At 37.4% G+C, this 25,193-nt stretch overlaps 1 protein-coding gene across 1 annotated transcript in view; it reads right to left on the bottom strand.

Annotated features, from left to right (window-relative positions):
• Positions 1-1,711: 1,711 nt before the first annotated feature.
• Positions 1,712-25,193, bottom strand: part of TMEFF2 (transmembrane protein with EGF like and two follistatin like domains 2) — a 248,544-nt gene continuing 225,062 nt past the window's right edge. Inside the window, exons 8-10 of the mRNA XM_060015610.2 lie at positions 7,536-7,659; positions 5,497-5,655; positions 1,712-2,039 (exon numbers count right to left, since the gene is read on the bottom strand). Coding sequence (XP_059871593.1) covers positions 1,943-2,039; positions 5,497-5,655; positions 7,536-7,659 — 380 coding nt within the window. The 3' untranslated portion in view covers positions 1,712-1,942. The remainder of the gene's footprint in view (positions 2,040-5,496; positions 5,656-7,535; positions 7,660-25,193) is intronic.

Genomic DNA, 25,193 nt, shown 5'->3' with positions numbered 1-25,193 from the left:
GTTGTGTTAGTTTCTACTGTACAGCAAAGATTTGTTATGCATCTTTTAAAAGGGATTCTTTCATGGGTTGGGTGAGCATAGAGGTGAATAGGAACATACTGTATTATTAACTCCAAGGACTTTTCCAACACTTAGGTTTATGATCCTTTGATAAAAATTCACACAACGTACTGTATCAATATTTAATGAAGCAAGTCATTTCCTACTCTTACAAGTAAAAGTCAGTGGAATTGTTGCTTTCTTTCTAACTCTACTAAGCCCTGCCATGTTGTATTTTTGTTCTTCCTTTAGGAGAAGGCAAGGTTTGTTTGCCACGACTCCTGTCTTACACAAAGGAGATCAGGGCTAGTTACATCTCTGCACCTGGTAACCAAACTAAAGTTCCATGTGGAAGTTTAAATAGAGTTTGTTTGTACAAGTAGCCTACGACCAATTTATGGAAACACTTGAGTGACGGTTATGCTTATAGATTCACACTTTTCAAAGTGATGACTAACCTAGAAAACTAGATTTTTCACAGAGCCCTAAATACTATTTAGATTGTCACCTTTTAAAAAGTGTCTTAACAAATATCTTAAACATCACTTCAGGAAACTTATTTTTCACTGAATATTTTATATTCAGAAAGTGTTGGTTTGACATTTGTCCTTTTTTCTTTTTGTGGACACAGAAGTGTCATTCCTTTCAGTACGTGCAGAGGACATTTGAAGGAGACAAAGAAACTTTTATTTAGATTTACTCTGTTAGCCACAGAAAGCTATGAAGGACTAAATGATAATAAGGCAATTATTTGATTTGTTACTTTCATCTTATTCTTTGAGAATTTTTACAGTTTATTTTTTTCCAAAGTGTTCATACATATTTGTGTGTTCAGAAATCTATATTGATTTCCCACCAAGGTCTTTCATATGCTATGTGATTCATTTTCGTTCTTATCATATATATAAAGCACATTTCATGAAATATTATCACCTTGGTTCCATTTCAAATAATGGTGCTGCATTAGCCATGAAGTTATTCATGAGGTATTTGTTTGTGATTCTAATTTCTTTTTAAAGAACCATATACTGTAAATATAGCAAGGTGCTTCTGAGAATTCATGATTTGGTGTTACACATTTAATGATGCTATTAGAATTTCTTCCTAGTTGTTAATTCCACTCACCTAAATGGAATAGATTTTGTGCTCTGTGTGTTCCTAATATGTAGCTTGTTCAGGACCTTTCAGATATATGCACTTAACTGGGAGATTCTAAGATGTTTCCCAAATAAAATCCAATATCTTCTTTCCCTCTCCTTTATGAGTTATAAAGCACTTTCCCTCCCCTTCTTCTTTGATTTAATTTATATGCCAGAGATTTTTCTGCTCTGGGGATGAAAATGGAAGACCAGGGAAGAAAGCTGATAAAATAGAGATGATTCAAAGATCTGAAATATTTTTTCCTCACTCGATATAAACTATTTTTTCTCTTTTCCAATAACCATCGTTTCCCTTGATCTTGGAATCACTCAAAACCTAGCCACTGAGTCCTGTATAAACTAGTGCTCTGTCTCAGGATGTGGAGAAAGATAAAATACTGGTACTTGTACAGATTGTACTAGCTTGATTATATTTACAGTTAGGAGATACCGCAAATTTAAGAACGCCAATTTTTTTCTCATCACTGAGTATTTATTATATATAACAAATACATGGGAAAGAAAAAACTATATTGTGTGATATAAATAGTTTATTTACATTACAGAAAAAACATCAAGACAATGTATACTATTTCAAATATATCCATACATAATCAAATATAGCTGTAGTACATGTTTTCATTGGTGTAGATTACCACAAATGCAAGGCAACATGTGTAGATCTCATCTTATTCTTTTGTCTATAATACTGTATTGTGTAGTCCAAGCTCTCGGTAGTCCGGCCACTGTGCAACATGCTCCCTTTAGATTAACCTCGTGGACGCTCTTGTTGTGTTGTCTGAACTGTAGTGCCCTGTATTTTGCTTCTGTCTGTGAATTCTGTTGCTTCTGGGGCATTTCCTAGAAGGTTGGAAAGTTTACAGATCTTAGTCCAGTGCTATTACCTAAAATCTGGTCCCACAATCACAGAGTGAAGTTATGGATTAAGCAAATTATTAAAATATTTCAGATGAAAGAATTTATTATTAGCAGAAGCTGGAATTATGTTGGAAGAGGTTTTGTTTTTTGTTTTTGCTTCTGTTTGCGGTTGTCTTTAAGCATCTGTTGAGGAGAACTGAAGAACAGAGGTGGAAGTTGAAGAGGAATACATTTACCTAGTCCTCAACAGCTTACTCGTCAGGGCTCAAACAGTGACTCAGCACAATGCAATAGAGCAAGTGTGAGCTCATCTAATCTCATGTTAAAGGTCTTCAACAACTTGACACTTCAAATGTCCCAAGGATGAATGTTATATTGACATTTCAGGGCTACAAGTTTAAATCCTATTAAACCAGAGAGTGAGCCAACTGTCAATATGGGATATGTAATGAAAAGGGATATTGTTTTGGTTCAGCCTAATATCATTTTGTATATTAATGTTATAAGCTAGAGACATAAATTGGTACCAATTATTTAGCTTCTATAAAAAGCTAACACTCAGTCAAATTATCTGAAAAGCTCTGATCTAGTAGCTTTTCTCTTATAATAAGATAATGCTTTGACAATGCAAATAAAAATAACAATATAAAGTTCATATAAAATCCTATTATAATAAGCTGGGGAGTGTCAGAAAATATATATTCATATATATGTTCATATGTGAGTAAATGTATATAGTATATACATATATGGGTTTTTTGGGGGTAGATCTGTCAAAATGAACATGGAGCTGGAAGTCATATTCCCAGCAAGTGAGAGCTGGAGATGAAAGACTGAAAATACATCTTCTCAGCAGGGCAACTCTTTTCATTTCAGAACAGGTCTCTAGATGTCTGTATTCTTTATGACACATGTTTATTTAGGAGAAGGACAGATATTTGACTAAAGTAGTAAAAACAAGGGGAAAGAACTAGGAAAAGAAAGTGGGAAGAGGAGAAGAGAAAGAAAAGAGAGGTAGAAAAGAGGAGAGACCAGGTGACAATGAGATTAAAAGAAAATTGAAGAGAATGAGGGGATCTCTGTTTCATGTAATTTTGTAAATCTTTTAGCAACTAGATGTTTTGGAACAAGTCTTGATGGACGAGTGTGGCCAGGTCACCAGGAAGAGAGGGTTTGGGCAGGAAGGGTTAGAGGGGAGGATGGCCTAGCTGCAAAGTCTGGTTTTTGAGCAGAATGTTTTCAAGTGAATGAAATGAATCCATACTGAGAATAGTGTAGTTTATTGACTAGTATGACTCTTGGATTTTGGAAAGCTTGGATTGCCTAGGAGAGTTTTATAAAATGCATTACAATAATGCCAGTTTAGTTCATGTGCTATTTCTCCTCCTCAAAAGTAAACAGAAGATAGGTTTTGTTTTGTTTTTACATGGAAAATGAAAACAGCCGTATGTCTTAAAAAAATGGCTTGCCTAATTTGGAGCTCGGTTAGGTTGTCTTGAGCATCAGAAAATAGACATCTTGACCAGCCAAGGGGCAGTATGACTGGTGGTTAAGTGCACAGGCTCTGATACTAGGCAGCCTAGATTCCATTTTTGCCCTTATTGCTCAGCTGTGTATACTCAGCAATTTGTTGACTTCTCGTACCTCAGAGTCCCTATCTTGAAAATGGGGATAATTGTTCCTTCATAATGTTACCAAATGTATATATATATGTATTGGTGTGTGTCTGTACAGATATACATACACACATACACACACACATACACACACACACACACACACAATTCCTGGGGAGATAAGGACCCTATGTATTCCAGTTGTTTTTATTACATATGGGAATGAAGTTGATTAATAAGACTTCTAACATCTGCTGAAGTATTTAAAGTTCTGCATTTTTGTCAGTACATGAAGTAGCAAATCAAATTGTTATGATTTTATATCTATTAAATATGAATTTCATTTTTTACATGCTGATATTACTTAGATATTAGTAGGCTCAAGACCCCTGGAGTAATGGGGCACAGTTTCCTGTGTTTTAGATTCTTTTCTATCTTTTCTTTTATACTTAATATTTTTGGTTTCTTGAGTTATTTTTATGCTCCCCAGAATCAATTTTAATGTAATCCACTGACTCACTTGGCATCTAAACATAAGAGTAGAGTTGATGAACTCAACTTGGTTTCGAGTAGCACAGAGCTCCCGTCAATGATGTTCCCTTAAGCCGTTAGGCCAGGGAAGGATCTATGAACCATATTTTGTCTTTTTCAAGAGCAAATGCCACACTTGTCCTCAAAGAAGATAGAACAATACAGATATAGTGATGTATTATGGCCTTTATTGTCTAAAGATATGATACTTTCTTTTATTTTTTTGTCTTAAAATAATTTTGGGGGAAACATTCTGATTTACTGTAGAGCTGCACAAATGATTGAAAGTCCAAATGCCTTGTGAATTTGACAAAAACCTTGAAAAACTTCCTGGGAACTTTTATTTCAAGCAGAGTGAAATCAGATCAGAACAAAGAATCTTCAGTAACATTTCAGGACATAAATATAAATAATATGCATTCGGTTTGCAATCTAATTCTTGGTTACCATGAATTTACACGCTAATGAAGGTAAGCCATACCTGGCCTCCCTCCTTTACTCCAAGCCCGATGCCAGACATTACTAATTATTCATGGTTTTCTTTCCTGTTGAAACTGGATGAGATCTCTGTATTTCTCTCAACCTAACTCTCCAGGAAACAATTACTGTCTGATTGTTTGGGGGTTTGATATGAAAGCTTGTTGTGAAATTTGCTGCGTGTTTCCATATATCAAAGGTTTTCATGTACTACAACATAATCGTTCTCATTATAACTATTTTCTTTGAATTTTGTGATTAAAAATTATTTTGTTAACTTAAGATAAAAATGTATTTGTGGTTCATATCAAATATGTTAAAAATGATTATACCTGAGAGTTATACTTGGAAATATAAGTGCCCTAAATGAGAGCTATAATTTAATACTTTTCTAGGCCTTGTATAAAATCTATTCTATGATCTCATTTGGCATACTAATCCGAGTAAGTCAGGAAACACTGCTCATTTAAATAGTCTGTTAGTAGTCTGAATGAAGACTGACTTTTTATAGCTAAAAGAGAAAAGCATATTTAAACAAAGATTGGTATTACACGTTAGAAGGGGAAAAAAGACCTTTCCTTAGAAAATAGATAATCCTCATCATAATGCAAAATAAGGAAAAAAATTTGTACCACTCCAGCACGAAAGTCAATGTCTTTCCATTTGGCTATTCCAATGTTGTTATGATGAGGAAATAGGACTTCAGAGAATGGATGGCTGCAGAGTCCATGAAGGGACTTGTAATTAGAGAGCTCTAAGACAAGGAGGAATGACATATCCCTTCATGTAGGTGGCCACTGAGTACAGTTACTGACCTTGTGATGCAGAGGACCACCACACAGATGACGGCAATCTGAATCGTTCCAATCACAGCTGCGATTAAGACGTACTGAAATCGGACAGGGCCGGGAACAACGTATAGTACACTGTAGTCCTTTTTTTCACAGTGTTGTCCAGTATAACCAGCATCACACCTGGAAGAAATAGTGTCCAGTTACCTGTAGTTGCTGGACTCATTTTTATAGTTGGCCTATAGCAATTTATCTTCATTGTGAAATTAGGACCTTTTGTTTCCCTTTCCTGCTCTTAAAAAAATAGTACTTTGTAGATATGTCTTTCAAATACTTGTTTTCAATAAGATCTCTTTGTGTTTTTTATTTCAAAGATAATGCAGTTTCTTTTTATACTTTATGATATGAGTTTGAAGATAGGAGAGTTGGTAGATAATTTGTGGTGATAATATAGAGAGACGAGAGAAGCCCAGGAATAATTATTCTTTCTATATATATTTTTTCAGGTGAGCTTTACATTTTATTTAACTTGCTCTTTAATTAACCTAAGTCAACATAACTGCTTGAGAAAAGGCTTGTTTCTGATGACATGACTATAAAATATAGTACTACTTACCTATTTTTGGATAAAGCATTCTCTATGCTACTGTTAGAATAAGTGTTAAAAAGTGTTAGGGCCAGAGGTACAACAAGAGTGATTTCTTTAATTTACTGGTCATAAAGTTGTCTGCTTATGTTAGAGAATTAAATTTCAGTAGGAAAAAAGTAATTATGATGTAGGCAATATGGTTGATTCAGCAAAACAAGCCCATGCGCTATTCATCTGAGAATGAAGGCTGCCTCTCCCTCACTCAGCCCTCATCAGAAAGCTCAGGTAGACGATCTGCATGAAACGAGGAAACAGCTCACATGAAAACAATACTAGTGGGGATCAACTTGTCGTTGACTTTGTGGAACTATTTTAGTACTTCACTTTGAATTTCTCATAGTTACATCCTGGGATCTTTCCTCTCTGCATCTAGAGGGGCTTAATAATGACGACCCTGCTGGGGATGACAGGGCAGCAGGTGCAACTTCTCACTGTGCCTGGCTGCTCTACTGGAAGGCAAGTGCTAGTGTATTCAATGAAGGAAAACATGAAAGGAAGGCAGGTCTTGAGAAACAGAGAAAGGGAAAGGAAGAAAGAAGAAGGAGAAGATGAAGAAAAAGAAGAAGAGGGGGAGAGGAAAGGAGAGGGGAGGGGAGAAGGGAGGGGAGAGAAGGAAGAGAACAAGAGAGAGAAACTCCTTTCACTGTATAGCAGCAATATGCAACCTATTTCATCATTTGCCACTTGTATATTCCTTTAATAAAAAAATACGTTGGTCTTTTTCACTTTGGCTTTATCGTCTCTGAAATAATTATGTTCTATCCATGCGTATTCAGCAGATATTTGTATTTATTAACTAAATCCAGACAGGCAATTTCTTTGTGTCTCAACTGAGTCTGAATCTGTGGAGGTATAGCTAATATCTCACTCCACAGGCCTTGTGGATAGTGGATCCTAGCAAAACCAAGATTGATGATATTTATTAGAAGACCCGGAGGACTCTGGAAAAGACAGCCTCCCAAAAGCAACCGTGTTATCTTTAGGCCTCATTTCATTTGTTTGAGAAATATTTATCAAGTACCTGATCTGTGCCAGGCACTGCTCTGTGTCCATGGGAAAGAGTGATGAATAAACCAGAGGAGGCTGTGTCTTTAAGGAACTTGTAATGCCCAAGGTACAATTTAAAATTCCACCAGAAGAGTGTATATAATGATGTGTTACATAGTACTTGGGTATGTGCACACATTTTGTAGTTTTCTAGTTTGTGCGTGTGTGTGTGTGTGCGTGCGTGCGTTCGTGCGTGTGTGTGTGTGTGCGTGTGCGTGTGCATGTGTGTGTGTAGGAGAGGGAGAGAAAGGTATGGCTGCTGATCGCCCATTCAGGCAGAATGCCATCCAATTCTCTGTAAACATCCAGAATTTAGTTTCTGTATTTTTACTTTATACATTTAAAAGTTAAAGGGTGAAAACATTACCTGCAAGATGGCTCCTGCATATTGATAGAATGTTCACACTTGCCGTGCATGCAGAAGCCATTGTAATGTTCTGGGCAAGGTATGTGGTGTTCTCTGGCGCTTTCTTCTAATTTGTTAGCATTCTCTGTGAATACAGATAAAAGCAACATCCCCTGTAAATACTTTCTTAGCCTGGTAAGATCAACCAGTACATTAAGAAGCAAAGCTACAGTAGGCAAAAATATTTAAAAGGGCAAGAATTAAAAGGCCATGCTTCAGAAGAAAGAGGGAGAAAGAATTGAAAGACAGATGTCTTTACAATTGTGTTTAGAGATGAAACTGCAAAATTACCCAGTACTTTTCATGCTTTTATGTAATTTCCTACATCTTTAAGAACCAGTGATGTTTCTATGAGTTGTCAGACAGCTTTAATTTTCCTTGTGTAGACACTGTACATTGACCATAAAATAATTCAAGAAGAAAATCCTATTTTTTGAATTTCAAAGCCCAGCATAATGTCCCTAAAAGTAAATTGCTTTAATACGTTGATACTCTCTCCATGTGAGAGCTTAAAAAAAAAAATATGCCCGTGTTCAATTGTTAAACAGAAGTTTTCCAAAACCAAATGCAAATTTCAACAGATGTATTCTTTCGGGCTTTATTCATCTACTGTGAACATGAATTTTCCTAGCACCCATACATTTTTTTATTGCCTAAATAATGCTACTGAAAGAGCAAATGTTATTTCAGAATCACTTATGTAGATACTAACACAGTACATACTGAATGCTATGGGTGTATTCTAATTCATAATATTTGGCCTATTTAACAATGTCATGTGAAACTTAAACCTATGGTAAAGAAAAAAGCTTGTGTTCTAAAATGAACCCTTTCTTCTGTCATTAACAAGTTTTGTTTTCTCATGTTTCTATAAAGATACTAAATTTTTTTCTGACCTCTGTTAGTCTAAATACATTTGCTTCTCATTGGTAATGCCATCTCTAAGCAGTCTTTGGATTCTTTATATGTTCATTTTATAACATAAAGTTTTGCCTTTTTTGAGTTTCTTCTATAATCTGAGACCTGATATACTTTAAAATTCTTCCCTAAACGCATGAGAAATGTAACTCTCTTGACTTCAATCTAAAGATACTTTTCAAGACCACAGTAATCGGTCAGCAGTAATGCGTTCTCCCAGTGGTGGAAGATTGAGAATAAATTACTATTTTTATGAAACAGATTATATCCTATCATTTCCACATAGGGGTATAGTTTTTTTTATTATAGTGCATCCTTATAATTTTTACTGGCGGTCATGGATGGTGACTGTATTTATCATGAGGAAAAAAGGTACCTTTGGTATTAGTGAATTAGACAAATGTATTATTTATGTTTAAGCAAGGCTACAAAATATCTATACATTTTAAGATCTAGGCTGTCATCTGAAAAACATTAAAGTTTGAAGTAAATTGTTAAATATGTTAAGTGCTTTCTTGTGTAGGGATATTTATGCACATTGGTATGGTGGGTAATATTTCAAACGACATACCCAAATTCATAAAGGATTTATCATAAGGATGCTGAAGAGGCTGGCGATGGCATTTAAATCATTCATTTGTTTTATATCTATGTCTTTTTACCTATTTAGGTGATCTTTTGTTTGCAGTATAATATTTCTCCTTTGATAATTACTATTAAACTGAAAAGAACCGCTTCCATAGAAAAGACTGAGAATGTATAGAACTTTCTCTTTTGGTTTCTTCCATTCTTCCAAGCTACTACGGTGTTTTTGGTAAGAAATACTGCTTGCAGTAAGCAAACACACCAAAACTGAAATGGGTAGTGTGGGGTAAAATTTCCAATATGGGAGTATGTGACCAAAATAGAAGCAGAACGACCACAGTATTTAGATACATCTTGAGAGGGCTTGTGGTCATTCATGAATCCATGAAGACTGGGATCATTCTGTGCCCTGGCTGGGGGGCTACAAGCCAGAGTGGACAAACCACACACCTGCTATTGAAAGATGACTTTAGCTGTGGGGTTTGCCAGCCTCACTGCTGATGTAATGAACCAGCACTGATTTTCACTCTCATTTCTGGATCTTCTCCCCATAACAAACTATTCAACACTTCTATTTAGTGTTCGTTAGTAACCCTTCAGTGCTTCTGCACACCTGCATGTAGGGGAATGTTCTGTAACTTCCCTACATTTCACTTATACACTGTGATTTCAGTCATAGTATTTTTCAAACACATCTTATTAGGGCTATTCTTCTGTCAGTTGCAAAAGAAGATCAAGAATTTTCTTAACTCAAAATCCATTTTTTAAGGCTATTTTATTTTTAACTCTGTCCCTCACCCCATAACTGTTTTTGTTTCTGAATCTGTACCATGTCCACAATTAGGAACTGAAGTCCAAGGGCAAAATAGGTGATTGTTTGAGTGAGACTGTTGCCTTAGTGTAGTAAGAGCTGGATATTTTCACAAAGTTCATTATCCAGACAGGATGATCATGTGGGAGGGGAATAGTTTCCATCATAAAATCTGCTAATTAGTTTACACCATTCCTTATGAACTTGGAGTGCTCTGTTATGCTGCTCGTAGGATACTGTCAAATAAGAAAGTTAGAGAGATTGAAAATAAATGAGTAGAAGAAATGAACCCTGGGCAAGAAAATGAGGAATCGTCAATATATGTCAACAAATTTATAGTCAATCCAAACAAGTAAACCAGTTGATTGAAAACCTGAATATATAACCACTTCTAGTAATGCAATAGACACGTTTTAGAAATGAGATCTGAGTATATTAAGAAGAGTAGAAACACAGAAATATAATATACAAACCAAATATGTGTATGGACCATAATGGGTATTTGTGATCCTGATGTTTATGCATAGGTATTTAAGCAATAACAAAGCATTTAATGATTTAAAATCATAGAAAAATGGGGCTTCCCTGGTGGCGCAGCAGTTGAGAGTCCGCCTGCCGATGCAGGGGACACGGGTTCGTGCCCCGGTTCGGGAAGATCCCACATGCCGCGGAGCGGCTGGGCCCGTGAGCCATGGCCGCTGGGCCTGCGCATCCGGAGCCTGTGCTCCGCAACGGGAGAGGCCACAACAGTGAGTAGGCCCGCATACCGGGAAAAAAAAAAAAAAATCATAGAAAAATGATACTTTGGAAGTCTGTATGTTTTCTGTGGTGGTTGACGATTTAGACATCAACTTCTCTGTTCTCCATTTAAAAAGAGATTTAATGTAAGGATTGTGCTCTTTCTTCTAAGACAGAGAGTGATCATGGTAGAAACTCTTCGTGTCTTTGTTTAAAATCCTTGTCCAGTTTCCTGTTTAAATGTTTACAAATTGTTTATTCTGAATGAGATCCTGACTTTTTTAAGAAACAACTTCTGGTATAATCTGAGTTACTTGCAGCAGAGCTAATAGGGCTGCATGCCCATTGCTAGTCGACATTCCAATCAATAGCTATAGAAGTGGGCTGCTCTAAAGCACAGCTATATGTATTGTTTCTATTCCTGGTGCTTTCAGGGAAAGAGACACAGCAAGCTGAAGAGACAGAGGAAATGGCGAATAGCAAGACCTTGCTTTAATCACAAGTCAAGTAAGATAAGTCGAATAGAAAGTGGGCAGAGCCAGGCATAGCAGTTCAGATATTTAAACCAATATAGCCCAGAGTGTGGTGTGTGTGTACACGTGTGTTTATCATTACCCCTGATTTCTTCCCAAAAAGTTGGAAACAAGATGTCGTTCAGAGAGTTAATCTATCAAAGCAACACATTATCGACTGAAGCAGAAATATGACTGTAAAATTTGACTAAAATTATCCTTATATCTGAAGAAAGGATGTTTCCCTTTGGATAAGGGTTAGAGTCTGGCAAAAGAAGCATCTGAATGTCATGGTGTGTCATCTATTCAAGTGCCCTCTGGGATGCTGTGCCCTGAGAAGCCAACTTGAACTAGCAAACCCAGAGTGCTCAGTTGCAAAGATCGCAAAGATGGTTGCACTAGATTATTAGTGTCTGATGCTATTAAATACTCAGTTAACCCATTTCTCTTGTTTTGATGCTCTGCTCTTTAGTCTTAAAATAGTTGGACTTCTGTGTAGCTGGCTTTGACAGTACCACCTAGATATCTTATCCATTTGACATTTATATATTTCATTTGAGTGAATTGATTGGTTCTGAGTTTCCATGCATTTGGGGGGCACAAGTCAGCTTTCTTCAGCCCACTGAATTCTTGGGGTTTGTAAAATCAAATTTCTGCACCTATAGGCTAAAGGACCAGATCCTACCCATGGTGTATTACAGTCTGGGAGGACATCTGGGGGCTGGTCAGATGATATTTCTCTGGAGACAGCCCTATCTTGCTTTAATCAGGCCTTTCTTTAGAATATATATACAAATCCTTTAGGCCTCTGAGTCCCCATGAGGAGTCTGATTCTGTGTAAGGATTTTAGAGTAAGTTGGAAAGATCCTAAACTAGAGGTATCATCAGGATTTAGAGGATGCTTTAGGGAGGCAGATTTCCGCTGCACATTTTTAAGCAACCAGAACTGTTCAATAGGGGAATGAGTTATATAGTGAAGTGATGAGTTTGTGGTGGTGTGAAAACTTCTCATATGTGTTACTATTTCTCAGATGTTGTAGAATGTTACTGTATGGTAGATTGGATTATTTTAGATCTCTAGGTTCTTTGAATTTTAAGAGTAATATTTATTTCTATTCTTAATATTTACTTATATTAAATTACGAATAAATATTTATTGCGAAATATTATTGTTGATCTCCTAGGAAAAACAAGTGGAGAAATAAGGACATTATTTGGGGAAGGAAATCACCTTGCCTTAATTATGGGGACATTTTACTTTTTAAAGAGTGTAAAATATCTTAAATATCTACTGGGTCTGTAATTCAGACATTCTAGCATAAAGTGCTCTTTACTACATGTTGTCTCCCTTGTGGGGAACAATATGCTTGTGGATCTTACTTTAATTTTTAACATTATGCTTTAGCATCACGAATTATCTTGACAAGTACATGCATGTGAGTTGTACAGTGTGGTTTATTATCTTTTCAACTCTCTTTTCCTGTGGGCACACAAAATGTGACACATTTTTTCTGCAAAATGAAATTTCCATTTTTGATGTATTTATATAATACTTCTATTTGTCATGTTTATAACAGTACAAGGAAACTCCAGCACTGAGATATTCCTCTACTGATGATTCCTTGATTTTACTGTAATTTCTCCTGCTTACTATCCTATTGCTAAAGCAGTTTGAAAATAATTTTATTTAACCAACTAGAAAAACTATCTTTCTTTCCATTGTATTTATATTGTGCCTGGGACAGAAACAAATTATGAATTTAGAAGTAAAGTCATGATGGTCCCATTGTTGATTAGAGTTGATTTCAAAGAAAATATAGAATTCTTATGATTTCCTGTCCTTATCAGGTATAAACATATGAGGTGGCAGTAAAACCTCCTATCTAGCTTGAATTGCAATCGAGGTTTTTTTAAAGACCAGAAAAGCATTCCTATTGAATGGGTCCTGAATGTAATGCAATATGAGTTCTTGCAACTTAACAAATTCTATAATAGCCTCACCTGCTGTCATAGTTTCTTCAAGGCACAGATGAGTAGATGAGAAGAGTCTCTCTTTTTTTAAGCCTCTAGGACAGAGACTCAAATGAGAATGCTAGCCGAAAGTGACAGCTTAGCACAACGGATGGGGAAGCATTTAAGGACAAGATCAATTCTAAAGTTCTGTAGAGAGCAGAGGCCCAGTCACAATATTCCTAGTTATCTGTTAAAGATTTTAAAAGAAAACCCTTCAAAATAGAGATCAAGTCCTTCAAGTGCTACATTTCTTCTGCAAGTTGAACATTATCCTATTTTTTCAGAAGAGTAATTGAAACTATTTGGATCCAGAACTTTGCTAATTAGGCAGAGGTATGGGTTGGGAGCAGGATGCGTGGGGATGCAGAGAAATTCTTCTTCTTTTTTTTTTTTTTTTTGCGGTACGCGGGCCTCTCACTGTTGTGGCCTCTCTCGTTGTGGAGCACAGGCTCCGGATGCGCAGGCTCAGCGGCCATGGCTCACGGGACCAGCCGCTCCGCGGCACGTGGGATCTTCCCGGACCGGGGCACAAACCCGTGTCCCCTGCATCGGCAGGCAGACTCTCAACCACTGAGCCACCAGGGAAGCCCGAGAAATTCTTTCTTACTGTACTATTGATCAGGCACTAATATAAAATGTGAAATGTGATTATCCACATCACCACTTGCATATGTAAATATTCTTATTGGACATAAAATTAAATACAATGGAAGAAAACTAATTTTTGTGTTACTGAATTCTCAGGCAAGACCTTAATGGCATTATTCAAGAATTGCCTGAATTTAATTTGGAAAAAGTAACAGCATCTGAAATAGACATAGTAATTTGGGGACTGGAGTGACTGAAAGGCAACAATACTGGATGATTAGTTGCATGGGCTTTTATTATCTCAGTTTCTACTGGGAATATATTTACATGGATAAAAGCTGAGAAATCTGTAAAACCTTGGAAGAGAAACTTGTATGTACCATTTTAACTTACGACATCCAAAAACAATTTTAATAAATTGAAGAATTTGACATCACAAGTTTCATATAGATGTAGCCAGAAATTCTAGACCTCCAAGATAAAAAGAAAAAGTTGTTTATTATTAGGAGGAAAACAAGCAGATCTTTAGCCATTTTCTCTGTCCCCTGCCTTAGGAATGCCCTGGCTGGCTTCTGATGGTGGGGCCCTCCAAATAGTGAAGAGAACAGGCAACTGGGGGAAACTGCACTCTGCCTATGATGGTCCTTTTCAAACTTCACCATTCAGTCAAGAGCCTATTAACTCTCAGCAAGTGGGTAACTCCTATAGGTTTAGAGGATTATGCTTGAAGACCTTTTAGAAATATAGTATTTTATGGAAGTTTAGTTGTCTTTGACAACACTGTGTAAACATCAGGCCTTGGGAAGAGGCAGGGATCCATGGTTCATTAGCCTCTCAGGAGTCCAGAGGTGGAGTTGCCTTAAGCTTATCTGGGGCAATTTGCTACAGCTCTCCCCACTGAGCTTTTGCTGCAGCAACCCTGCTCTCTTCCAAGCTGCTCTTCATAGACAAAGTTTACTGTAAACCTTAGAGAAAGAAAAAATTATGGGAAGCCATTTTATGCCAGGTATACTCCCCTCCCCTTTTTTCTTTTGTCTTGAACTAAACCTATGCATTTCTGGCCAAACTTATTTGCTTAGTGGCTAATCTGGGTGTCCTTTCTTAGTGAACTTCTTGGGTAACAGTGCTGAAAATGACAACACAAGTGACAGAGGGTTCAGATCCTGTCCACTTTTGCCTTCGGGGCTATGTGAGTCAAGCTATTTTCTCCTTTATAGGCTACGTATGCAGCAATGGATAAATAGTTAAGATAAACCTTCTCAGGTGACACATTTGTTTTCCTCTGTGACTTTGAAATTATTAGCCAACAGAGAATGAGGAGGATTTAGGCTGGAGCATTCACTGAAACACAGCAGAAATTTTTAAAGATTTTAATAACGTAGATGGGACCAAAAAATTGGTAATATATTATATGAACATTTCTTGAGTACCTACTATGTGTCTGGCCCTGTGCTATGTACTATACATAATGTACTGTATCTATGGGTTGTTTCCACATGATTTGGTGTTGTCTTCTAAACACAGCCAAGAAAACAGATTCTCAAGACAGGATGATAAATCTACAATTCCTGGAGAATCTACAACATGCCTAACATTGTGTTAATATTTAACATAACAAAAATGTATACCTTAATATAGCCCTTCAAAGTAGATTTATAAAAATCTCATTTTATATAGATGAGGAAACTGAAGCTCAAATAGGTTTAATTACTTGTCTTAGAAATTTACACAATCGATAAGCAGAACTGGGGTCAAAACTAGGGCTCTTGGGCTTCCCTGGTGGCGCAGTGGTTGAGAGTCCGCCTGCCGATGCAGGGGACACGGGTTCGTGCCCCAGTCTGGGAAGATCCCACATGCCGCAGAGCGGCTGGGCCCGTGAGCCATGGCCGCTGAGCCTGCGCATCCGGAGCCTGTGCTCCGCAACGGGAGAGGCCACAACAGTGAGAGGCCTGCATAAACGTAAAAAAAACCCAAAAACAAACAAAAAAAAAAACTAAGGCTCTTTCCAGTGTAACATGCAGACCACGCAGACCATGCAGCTAAGAACTTTTAAAACCACAAGACAAGCCCTGGTCCGGGAAGATGCCACATACCGCGGAGCAGCTAAGCCCGTGCACCACAACTACAGAGCCTGCACTCTAGAGCCCACGAGCCACACCTGCTGAACCCCACGCACCGAGAGCCTGTGCTCCGCAACAGGAGAAGCCCCCACAGTGAGCAGCCCGCGCACCGCAATGAAGAGGAGCCCCCGCTCTCTGCAACTGGAGAAAAGCCCGGGTGCAGCAATGAAGACCCAACACAGCCAAAAATTTAAAAAATAAATAATAAAATAAATAAATTAAAAAAAAATTTTAATGAGTGGGTTAGTATCCTCAAATTCCTCCTTTAAGGGTAATGTTGCTTGTTCTAGCGCAGATACACCTTAAGTGCTTGTCAAAAATAGATTTCCAGGGTTTGGTTGGTCCTGATCACCTGAATCAGAATCACCAGCTGATGCACCTGAAGTTTGTCTTTTAAAAAAGTACCCCAGGGCTTCCCTGGTGGTGCAGTGGTTGAGAGTCTGCCTGCCGATGCAGGGCACACGGGTTCGTGCCCCAGTTCAGGAAGATCCCACATGCCACAGAGCGGCTGGGCCCGTGAGCGATGGCCGCTGAGCCTGCGCGTCTGGAGCCTGTGCTCCGCAACGGGAGAGGCCGTTTCTCATCTCTCTGTCTCTAGCCATCTAATGCTAGGTTTTCCTGTTGCCTGGATCCTGCTTCCTTCCCTTGATTACTACGCTGACGCTGCTCCATCTTCGTGGTCCCAAGTCTATCTCGGCTCCTTCTCTTAAAGGACTGATCTCAGCCAGCTGTTCCGTGTCCAGGAGTGTGTGAGCACTGGGTTGCCCAGCGCTGCTCTTCCCACACCCACCTTGATTGTGATGAGAAGTCATCAGGGGCCTTCAGCTATCAAGCCTTCCTTGATCTTGGTAGTCAGCCTGAACACTTCATTTTATTTTAGAATACACTTCATTTTTTTCTTTATAAATTTATTTATTTTATTTATTTATTTTTGGCTGTGTTGGGTCTTCGTTGCTGCATGCCGGCTTTCTCTAGTTGCGGCGAGCGGGGGGCTACCCTTCATTGCGGTGCATGGGCTTCTCATTGTGGTGGCTTCTCTTGTTGCAGAGCACGGGTTCTCGGAGCACGTGCTTCAGTAGTTGTGGCTCGCAGGCTCTAGAGTGCAGGCTCAGCCGTGGTGGCACACAGGCTTAGTTGCTCCGTGGCATGTGGGATCTTCCCGGACCAGGGCTCGAACCTGTGTCCCCTGCATTGGCGGATTCTTAACCACTGTGCCACCAGGGAAGCCCACACTTCATTTTTATTGTTTTATTTTATTTTAGGCCCCTTTTGAGAACACAACACTCAAAGAATAGGCTGTCTGCCTGCAACAAATGCCAGCATCTGCGAGAGGCTTCTAAATGTTGTCAGAATCCAGGTATCCTGAGACGAGCTCTCACAAATCTCTAGGCTTCTTTAATGGCTCTGTTAGACAACTAACCAGAATAGCAACAAGAATTCTCTGTGTGAAAGTAAATGAAGCTTTCTCTTGGATATAGAAACAAATAACACCGCTGAGGAAAGGTGCAGATTATATCAAGGATTATGATTAGTTCAATTTCCAGGTGGGGGTAAAGGAGCATTGGTCCATTGGTGGTATCTTTAGACATTCAGCTAGTCTGTAGAAAAGATAAAGTTATAAGAGAAGCAGTGGGAGCAGGAAAGAAGACAAATAGAGGGAATAAATGGAAGCCTAGTCACCATTAGTGGCAGTGTGACAACTGGGAGAGATGGTGCTACAACAAACAGCAGGTGTCGACGGCACAAGAGTAGGGCAGCTGGGGAGGGACATCTCTTTATTTCCTTGAGCAGGACAAGACAGCCACCCTTTCTTTTAAATTGCGGGCCTTAAGGACAATGGACATACTCTCCAGACCAGGGTTTCCCAAGGGGAGCTCTGTCAATGCAGTGCTAGTTCTGGAGCAGGCTTCATGGAAAAAGGGATTCTATAGTCAAATAAGTTTGGGAAAGAGCGGGTTAAACACAGCTATATGCATTTCTTTACTGCTTGTTTTCAGAGTCTTTAAAAGGCTAACCTGCATTGTGAGATACCTAGAAAGGACACACAGTATGGAGTGTTCCTAAACTCATTTGTCTAGGAAACTTCCCTCTCCCTTTTAGGAACATTTTGTGGGACTATTCCACCAGACTCCTTTCTGGGAAACATTGCAGCGGACCATAGCATCTCCAAATTTTTCACATTACCACACACATAGAAAAGGATAAGATTTGGTTTTAGGCAAACAGAGGAGACAATCGGCCTGGGGGCTCTAGCCACTCAAGCCACCTGACTGCTAAAGTAGATTAATGAGTTTATACATCTGTTACCCATTCAGAGCACACAAGAAAACGTTGCAATAGATTATACTTTCTCCTAGGGCAGAGGCTGTATTATTTACTGTAACATTTCTAGGGTGTAGAACAAGAAGTAGCAATAAGTGAGTGTTCAGTTAGTAGCATGAATAAATGAGTATGACAGGCATAGGCAATATATTTGGAAACTGCCTGTACCTTGGTGTGGTGGCTTTCAAAAGATTAGTCCCTCTTAGTTGTTGCATCAAAGAGCCAGCTGCACTTCAGTAATGTGTCCTTAGAGAGACAGACAATCCCTACCTTAACCGACAAGGTAAGGTGCAATACAGTGGAGAACTGTAGTCGACTCAGTAGAGTGTATATATTCAGCGTGACAGAATTAGATGCAGAGGTAAAAGCTATATTTGCTATGCACTTCAGCTTATTCAGTGAAAGGCAAAAGGCTGGAGGGCAAAAATGTGTTGCTAACCATAAAAAAAAGATATCTATAAATGACTTGAAAGAGCAAGTATAGGCAATTGATGGTTGATGGGTTTGCACATTCCTCCTGTATGATGTCATGGCCCAGAAAGGACAGTTAGAAAATTTACAGCGTAGATTTAGATTCATTTACAAATTTGGAGTACTGCCATATGTTGGTACCTGACCAAATTAATGTAGTTGATTCTCATGGAGAACGTTAGAAGGTGTACCATCTCTTCTAATATTCAAGGATAAGATGAAACAATTTTAAGAAACAAATGCAGCTGATTATGCTATGAGTATTTCTGAAAGTTGGTTTGACATTTTAAATAAGCCTTCTAGATAAAATTGATATTGAAAAAGTCACAGAGTCAACCTCTAAGACAGAATTTTGTAGTTTTTCCTAAGAAGTAATTTCTGAACATAACATAACCTCGGAACAGTTTCATGGTGTTGAAAGTTATTCTGTTTTGATGATATTTAGTACATGTCTATGAATCAAGTATCTTTGTATTTAAGCAGAATAAGACTGTTTAAAGGTGGTATTGCTTTCTAAGATAAAAGTTTTGATGATGTGATAATCCGTCATAGATTTCCGTGTGGTCTCTCTGTTTAACCTGTTATAGAGACATGAGAATGCCAATGAACAAGTCTTTTTCATGTTCAGTATTATACGTTTTTTTATCGTCAGTAAAATCTTTATCTAATGATTATTTGTAAAACATTAACCAAATATTTTATTGGTTACCGCATTGGGTTGAATAATGTCCTCCAAAAACTCCCATCTGTCTGGAACCTCAGAGTGCAAGCTTACTGGAAAATAATTAGTTCAGATGCTTTCATACTGGATTAGAGAGGGCCCTAAATCCAATGACTAGTATTCTTATAAGGTCATATGAAGACACACAATGAAGGTCAGATGAAGGTAGAGGCAGAAATTGGAACTACGCTTCTATAAACCAAGGAATGTAGGAGCCACCAGAGCTGGAAAAGGCAAGGGAGGATTCTCTGAGAATGTGGAGGGACTGTGGTCCTGCCAGCACCTTAATTTCAGACTTTTACCCTCCAAAACTGTGAGATAATAAATTCCTGTTGTTTTAAGTCACCCAGTTTGTGGTAATTTTTTATGGCAGCCTTAGCAAACTAATATAATGACTATTTAGCAACCAAACACTCACATTGATAAAATATACTTTTTAACAGTCCATATGGAATTAATGAAAATGAGCTGAAAGATTGGCTTCAGCTAGTATGTGACCTGTACAATCTTGGTTTATGTTTATTTTCCCAGCATAATGATTCATAGTGCCTCCTTTCACTCTCAAAAGTTTCCTAGTTAAGGTGGTAAATTATATGCTCACCTTAGTTTAAGCATATATTGAAAGATCTATGATTCATTGCATTTGCAACGCAGAAATTATGTTTTCAAGGTGCTGATGTGTCAAAAGATGCTAATAACCACAGTAAAGAAGAATTTTTGAGAAGCTAGGGAAACTTTATAAAAGGGGCTACATTCATTTTTGATTTATTAATTCATCTTATAAGAAAGGCAGTTATCTTACATTGTTTATTTTGTCATACAACAAATGATGCTGCATTTTACCTTTATTAGAAAGAAGCAAATGACCAAGCAGCAAACTGACATCAGTGACCTTTCAACAAAATTCCAGGTCACATCTGGAGTATAATCTCCCACATTATCTCTATCTGCATTTTTAGAATTCTTGAATAACTGATGCTATTATAGAATTCTGACTCATTAAGAAAACGCTGGAGTTTGTTTAGCATCTTTTGTTTAAGAAGGATGGGAATTTAGAGTACTCCATTAAGAAAATTTGGACATTAAATGTTCTCATCGTTAAAGCATTATCCCTTGGTTAAGTACAAATCTTTTAAATCTAGGACAACTCATTCCTCAAGTATTCTAAATAGCTATGAATATTCTCTCTCTCCCTCCCTCCCCGCCCCCTTTCTTCCCAGTTTTGAATAATTGATTTCTTCTGGCACTTCCTTCATTTCTAGTCAGTGATAACTTTGTGTGTAAGAACTGCTCTAGAAATAGTTAAGGATGAGGCGTAGGTCTTAACAGTTTCTTTCCACTTGGACAGCATTTACGACTTGAAATTAGTTATTAACTAAGTGGTACTTTGTGGTCTCATAGTGTTAGTTTACCTTTTAACAGGTCTAACACACTCCCAGTGTATAATTTACACTCTCCAAGTACACAGTTGGTTAACCACTCAAGAAATCAATAGGGGTTGTAAAATGTGTACGAATTTGAATTTGGAGAGCGTCAAACACCTAGTTTATCCAGCTGGCACTGGATAACAGCTGGCACTTAGAATTGAGGCTTATAGGGAACTATTTATTTTGAAACAGAAAAACCACAAAATGGCTATATCCAGAGATGCGAGTTGAGTGCGACATAGGTGATTCAAACAAGCCCCTCACTTTTGCTGCAGTGAATGCTGTCAGTATCAACCCACAACTTCTAGCTCTTGGTATGTGAGCATGTAGCCCTTTGGATCCAGAGAAGGTAAGAAACACATTTTTTCTTATAAGGTCTTAAAATTTACTAGCCCTTGCTCCTACCTGTACTGTACCTAATTAGCTCATCAATTTATTCATTCACTTAAAAAATATTGACTGATCTCCTCCTGTGTGCCAAATACTGCAGGTACAGAGTGTACAGTGGTGGGTCAAAGTTTCTCTCATAAAGGTCATTCACATCAAAATACAATATACAAAAGTAAAAACAAACAAAAACCTAGCATCTAAATGAGAAATGTTACAGAGAAAAAAGGATGTTAAGATATAACAGACTAGGGTGGGCAGCCTGTTTCAAAGAGGTGAGGAAAGGTTATTGAAGAAGGAAGGATGAGAAAAAGTTGGCCAGGTGAAGAGCCCTCTGAATGAGTGTTATATACAGAAAAAGACTCTAATGTAAAAAAATGACATTCCAGGAGCCAACATTGTACCTAGAGAAGAGGGTTCCCAGGAAAGTAAAGAGAGAGCTAAAGCGGAGTGGAGAGAACAGCGAGGTCCTTATTACTATGTAGAACTTTGTACGCCACACTAAGCAGTATTGATTTAATTTAAAGCGCAATGAGAACCCATTGGGATAGTTTCAAGTATATCTGACTGGTGTGGAAAATAGATCATTGAGGGAAAACAGAGGAAGCAGGGAGAACAAATAGGAGACCAATACAGTACTGTAGGTGAAAGACAGTGTCCAGATTTTGGACTATAGTGGCAGTGGAGAGAGAAAAAAATACTTCTATTCCACGTATATCTTAGAGGTGGACTAAATATGACTTGTTTGTGTATTGCAAAATGAGAGGAATGGATCAAAGATGACTAGGTTTTTGGCTTGAACATGGTAGTGCCATTTTGTATAATGAGGAAGACTGCAGGAAAAATAATTAAGCTCTGATGTATAAACATGACAGATCTCTGATTTTGATTTTTGAGACTGCATTGAAAGCTCTGTTTATGTTTGGGTATTTCTACAACAGAATTGATATTAACTGAAAGAAATCAATAGTTTTAGTAGGAAAATGGTCGGGGTGAAATGTCTATATTAAGCAAATTTATGATTATTAAAAGGAAGTCTTCTACATGATATCTAAAGTAGGAAGGACATTTATAATGGTCTACAAGGGATGTGCAGAGGTCAGTTTAAAGGCAAGATTAGAAATATCATGAAATGAAAGGGAAAAATTAGACTATGAAGAAACATCAGTGAGGAATGCTTTTAAGTAAAATATTTTTCTCTCTTTTTGAAAAAGTTATCATGAGAAAATAAGAGTTATTAAAGATAAGAAGTATGTAGATTTGCTCTCTTCAATTTCCATTATGTAACATAAATTCTATTTAGGCCAAAGGATTACTAAATTACATTATTATTTTAATTCGTTTAATGATTTACATTTTAAAAAGTTTTTTTGTAGCTATTATTTTACTTGAGACTACAACAGCCCTAAATGTTAAGTAAGTTAAACATATAAATGTGTGTGTGTGTTTGTGTGTGTATGTGTGTGTGGTGTGGTGTGTATTTTTTTCCTTGATATATTAGAGTGTGGAGGCAAAAATATTCAATTATTCCCTAATGTCATACAGTGGGTCAAGGGCAGAAAGAGCTATCTAGCTCCAGAAACCATGTGTTCTCATTTTAAAGTAATTTTTTAAATGTTAGAATAGTTTATAGAAAAGCTACAAAGAGAATACAGAGAATTCTCATATACACACAACCAGTTTTTCTGTGTGTTCTCCTTTTTAATCTGGTATTTTCTTCACAATTTTTCAATGGTAAAGCATTGTCTTAGACTTGTACATATAGAGTTAAGGGGACAAATGAAAGAGGCAGTCATCTGGATAATTCCAGACCAGAAAACAATTTTGTCTGAAAGATATAGATAATTGAGACAGAAATGTTTTTTGCCTGGAGAGATCCCTATGATTACCTTCCTCCTTCACTTGAATTTGTAGGTATAGTCATGACCATAGGTGTTTCACTTACTAATAGGAAACTGTATCATTCAATGTGAAGAATGTGTATTTTTTGAGAGGGCTAAATTGCTTAGTTCTATACTTTTTTTCCTTAAAAAGAAAGTATATTGGGTATTTTCATTATAAAAGCAATTTCACATTGATTTAAGAATAGTAGAAAATATAGAAAGTAGAAGAAGCATAGAAAGACCTCCTTGTTTACACCCTCAACAAAACTACTATCAACATTTAATTTATTTACTTCCAGGCTTTTTACTACATGTATTGTTTGGGTCTGTGTACTTAGATTGGACCATGTATAGGGCATTCATTTTGTAAGCTTCATATCAGGTCATGTCTAAAAGCTGATCTCAAATAGCAGGACAGTTAAATTGTTCAGCATGGTACCCTATAAGGAGGCCAGTTAGTCTATCTGGAGAGAAGCTATAATCATTGGAAATCTACATCTTATGTTAGATTGGGCCAGGGATAGATGGTACAGAGACAAGAATTTGAAATATCATCAGTGGGAGAGAAAATGATACAAACATTGAAAAACTAACATATCAAGAGCCTCAGAAGCAGACAAAGACTCATCAATAAATCAATTGCAACATCCTCTATAAAAGTGAAAACTGAGAGACTACCTAAATTTTCAGCAATAGTATAATATAGTTAAGTAAATTGTGGTATAATTAGATGATAAAATATTATTCAACTAGAAAAAATTATGAAGAGTTTTGATGACATAGAAAAATGAGTACGATACTAAAATATATAATGTGTGGAAAATATAAAAACCTGGAATGAGATTCACCCCAATTTTGACAGTGATAATGACATTGATTATTTCTAGGTAGTAGAGAGAATTTTCTATAATAAATATGTTTTATTTTTACCAGAAAAAACACACTAATTGAAAAATAAAGGTCATCAAGTGATTATTTTTTTTTGGATGGGGAGAAGCTTACAAAAGGAATGGTTAGGTCTTTGAATTTAAGATTTTATTCTTGTTCAGTGTAGATTGTGTACATTCAAAGCTGTTTATCACTTATTAACAATCTCTCATAGTAAAACTGTGAAATCTTACTTCCCTCAGCCTATTGAAGCTCTTTTAAATATTCACCATCATCTTATGTCGTCATATGGTTTTTAAGAAACAGATTCTCCAGTTCTGAGAGAGTCAATATGACTTGACTGAGAAAGTCAAAGAAATCCACTTGACTGAGTGGATTTCCATGACTTTGGAACGCCACAATCTTTTCTATCATAGTTGGCAGTAACAGGAATGGGCTAATTGTTTTTGAGGGCCAGACCTCCTTTCATATTTCTATTTTTTTATTGGTCTTGGGTCACTGGAAGCAACTACTACCATGTCCTATTTGTGGCTAGAGGTGACAAGCCTGTCCTTTCAGAACTGTGCCAGGCTTAAGCTCATATGATGTAGGAATCTTCGTCTGAGACTTGGAACAATGAGTCTTCCATACGAATTAATGGAGATCAGTTTATATAGAGAAGATGAAGTATGCCTAGCAGAGGAATAGCTTTGCCAAGTCTCAAGACCCCATCTGTCTTTCTGCTAACACAAGTTGGCCCCATCCAAGCCCTTTATCATCTTTTTGAGCTTGGTCATTCCAGAGGAATTAGGAGCAAAATATGAGCATAAAGTGCTTTAGGCCCAATCAATTCTCTCTCATTCTCTAAGTATTTCTCAGTACTCTCTGAGGGGTAGTGAACGTAAGGCATGTTTTCTATTAGTCTCGTAATACACAATTTATATGTTATATGAGTCGAATCGTTGTGGTAATCGACAGTGAATTTTTGGTAACACTGAAAAGAATCTCGTTTCTCCTACCCATGTGTCAAGTTGAGTTCCAAATCTAGCTCCTCCACCTACCAGCTGTGGGATTTAGAGCAACTCATATAACCCTTCTGTGCATCAGTTTCCTCATCTGTAAAATGGGGATGATTGAATATTTGCATCATGGGGTTATAGTGAGGAATAAATGAAAATATCCATATAAAATCCTCTGAACAATAGCTAGCAAATAAGCACTTAATAAATGCTTTAGTTTTAATTAGATATTATCAT

The sequence above is a fragment of the Delphinus delphis genome, chromosome 7 (genome assembly GCF_949987515.2).
Source record: "Delphinus delphis chromosome 7, mDelDel1.2, whole genome shotgun sequence".
NCBI classification, from domain to species: domain Eukaryota; kingdom Metazoa; phylum Chordata; class Mammalia; order Artiodactyla; family Delphinidae; genus Delphinus; species Delphinus delphis.
This window is presented reverse-complemented; position numbering and strand designations above follow the sequence as displayed.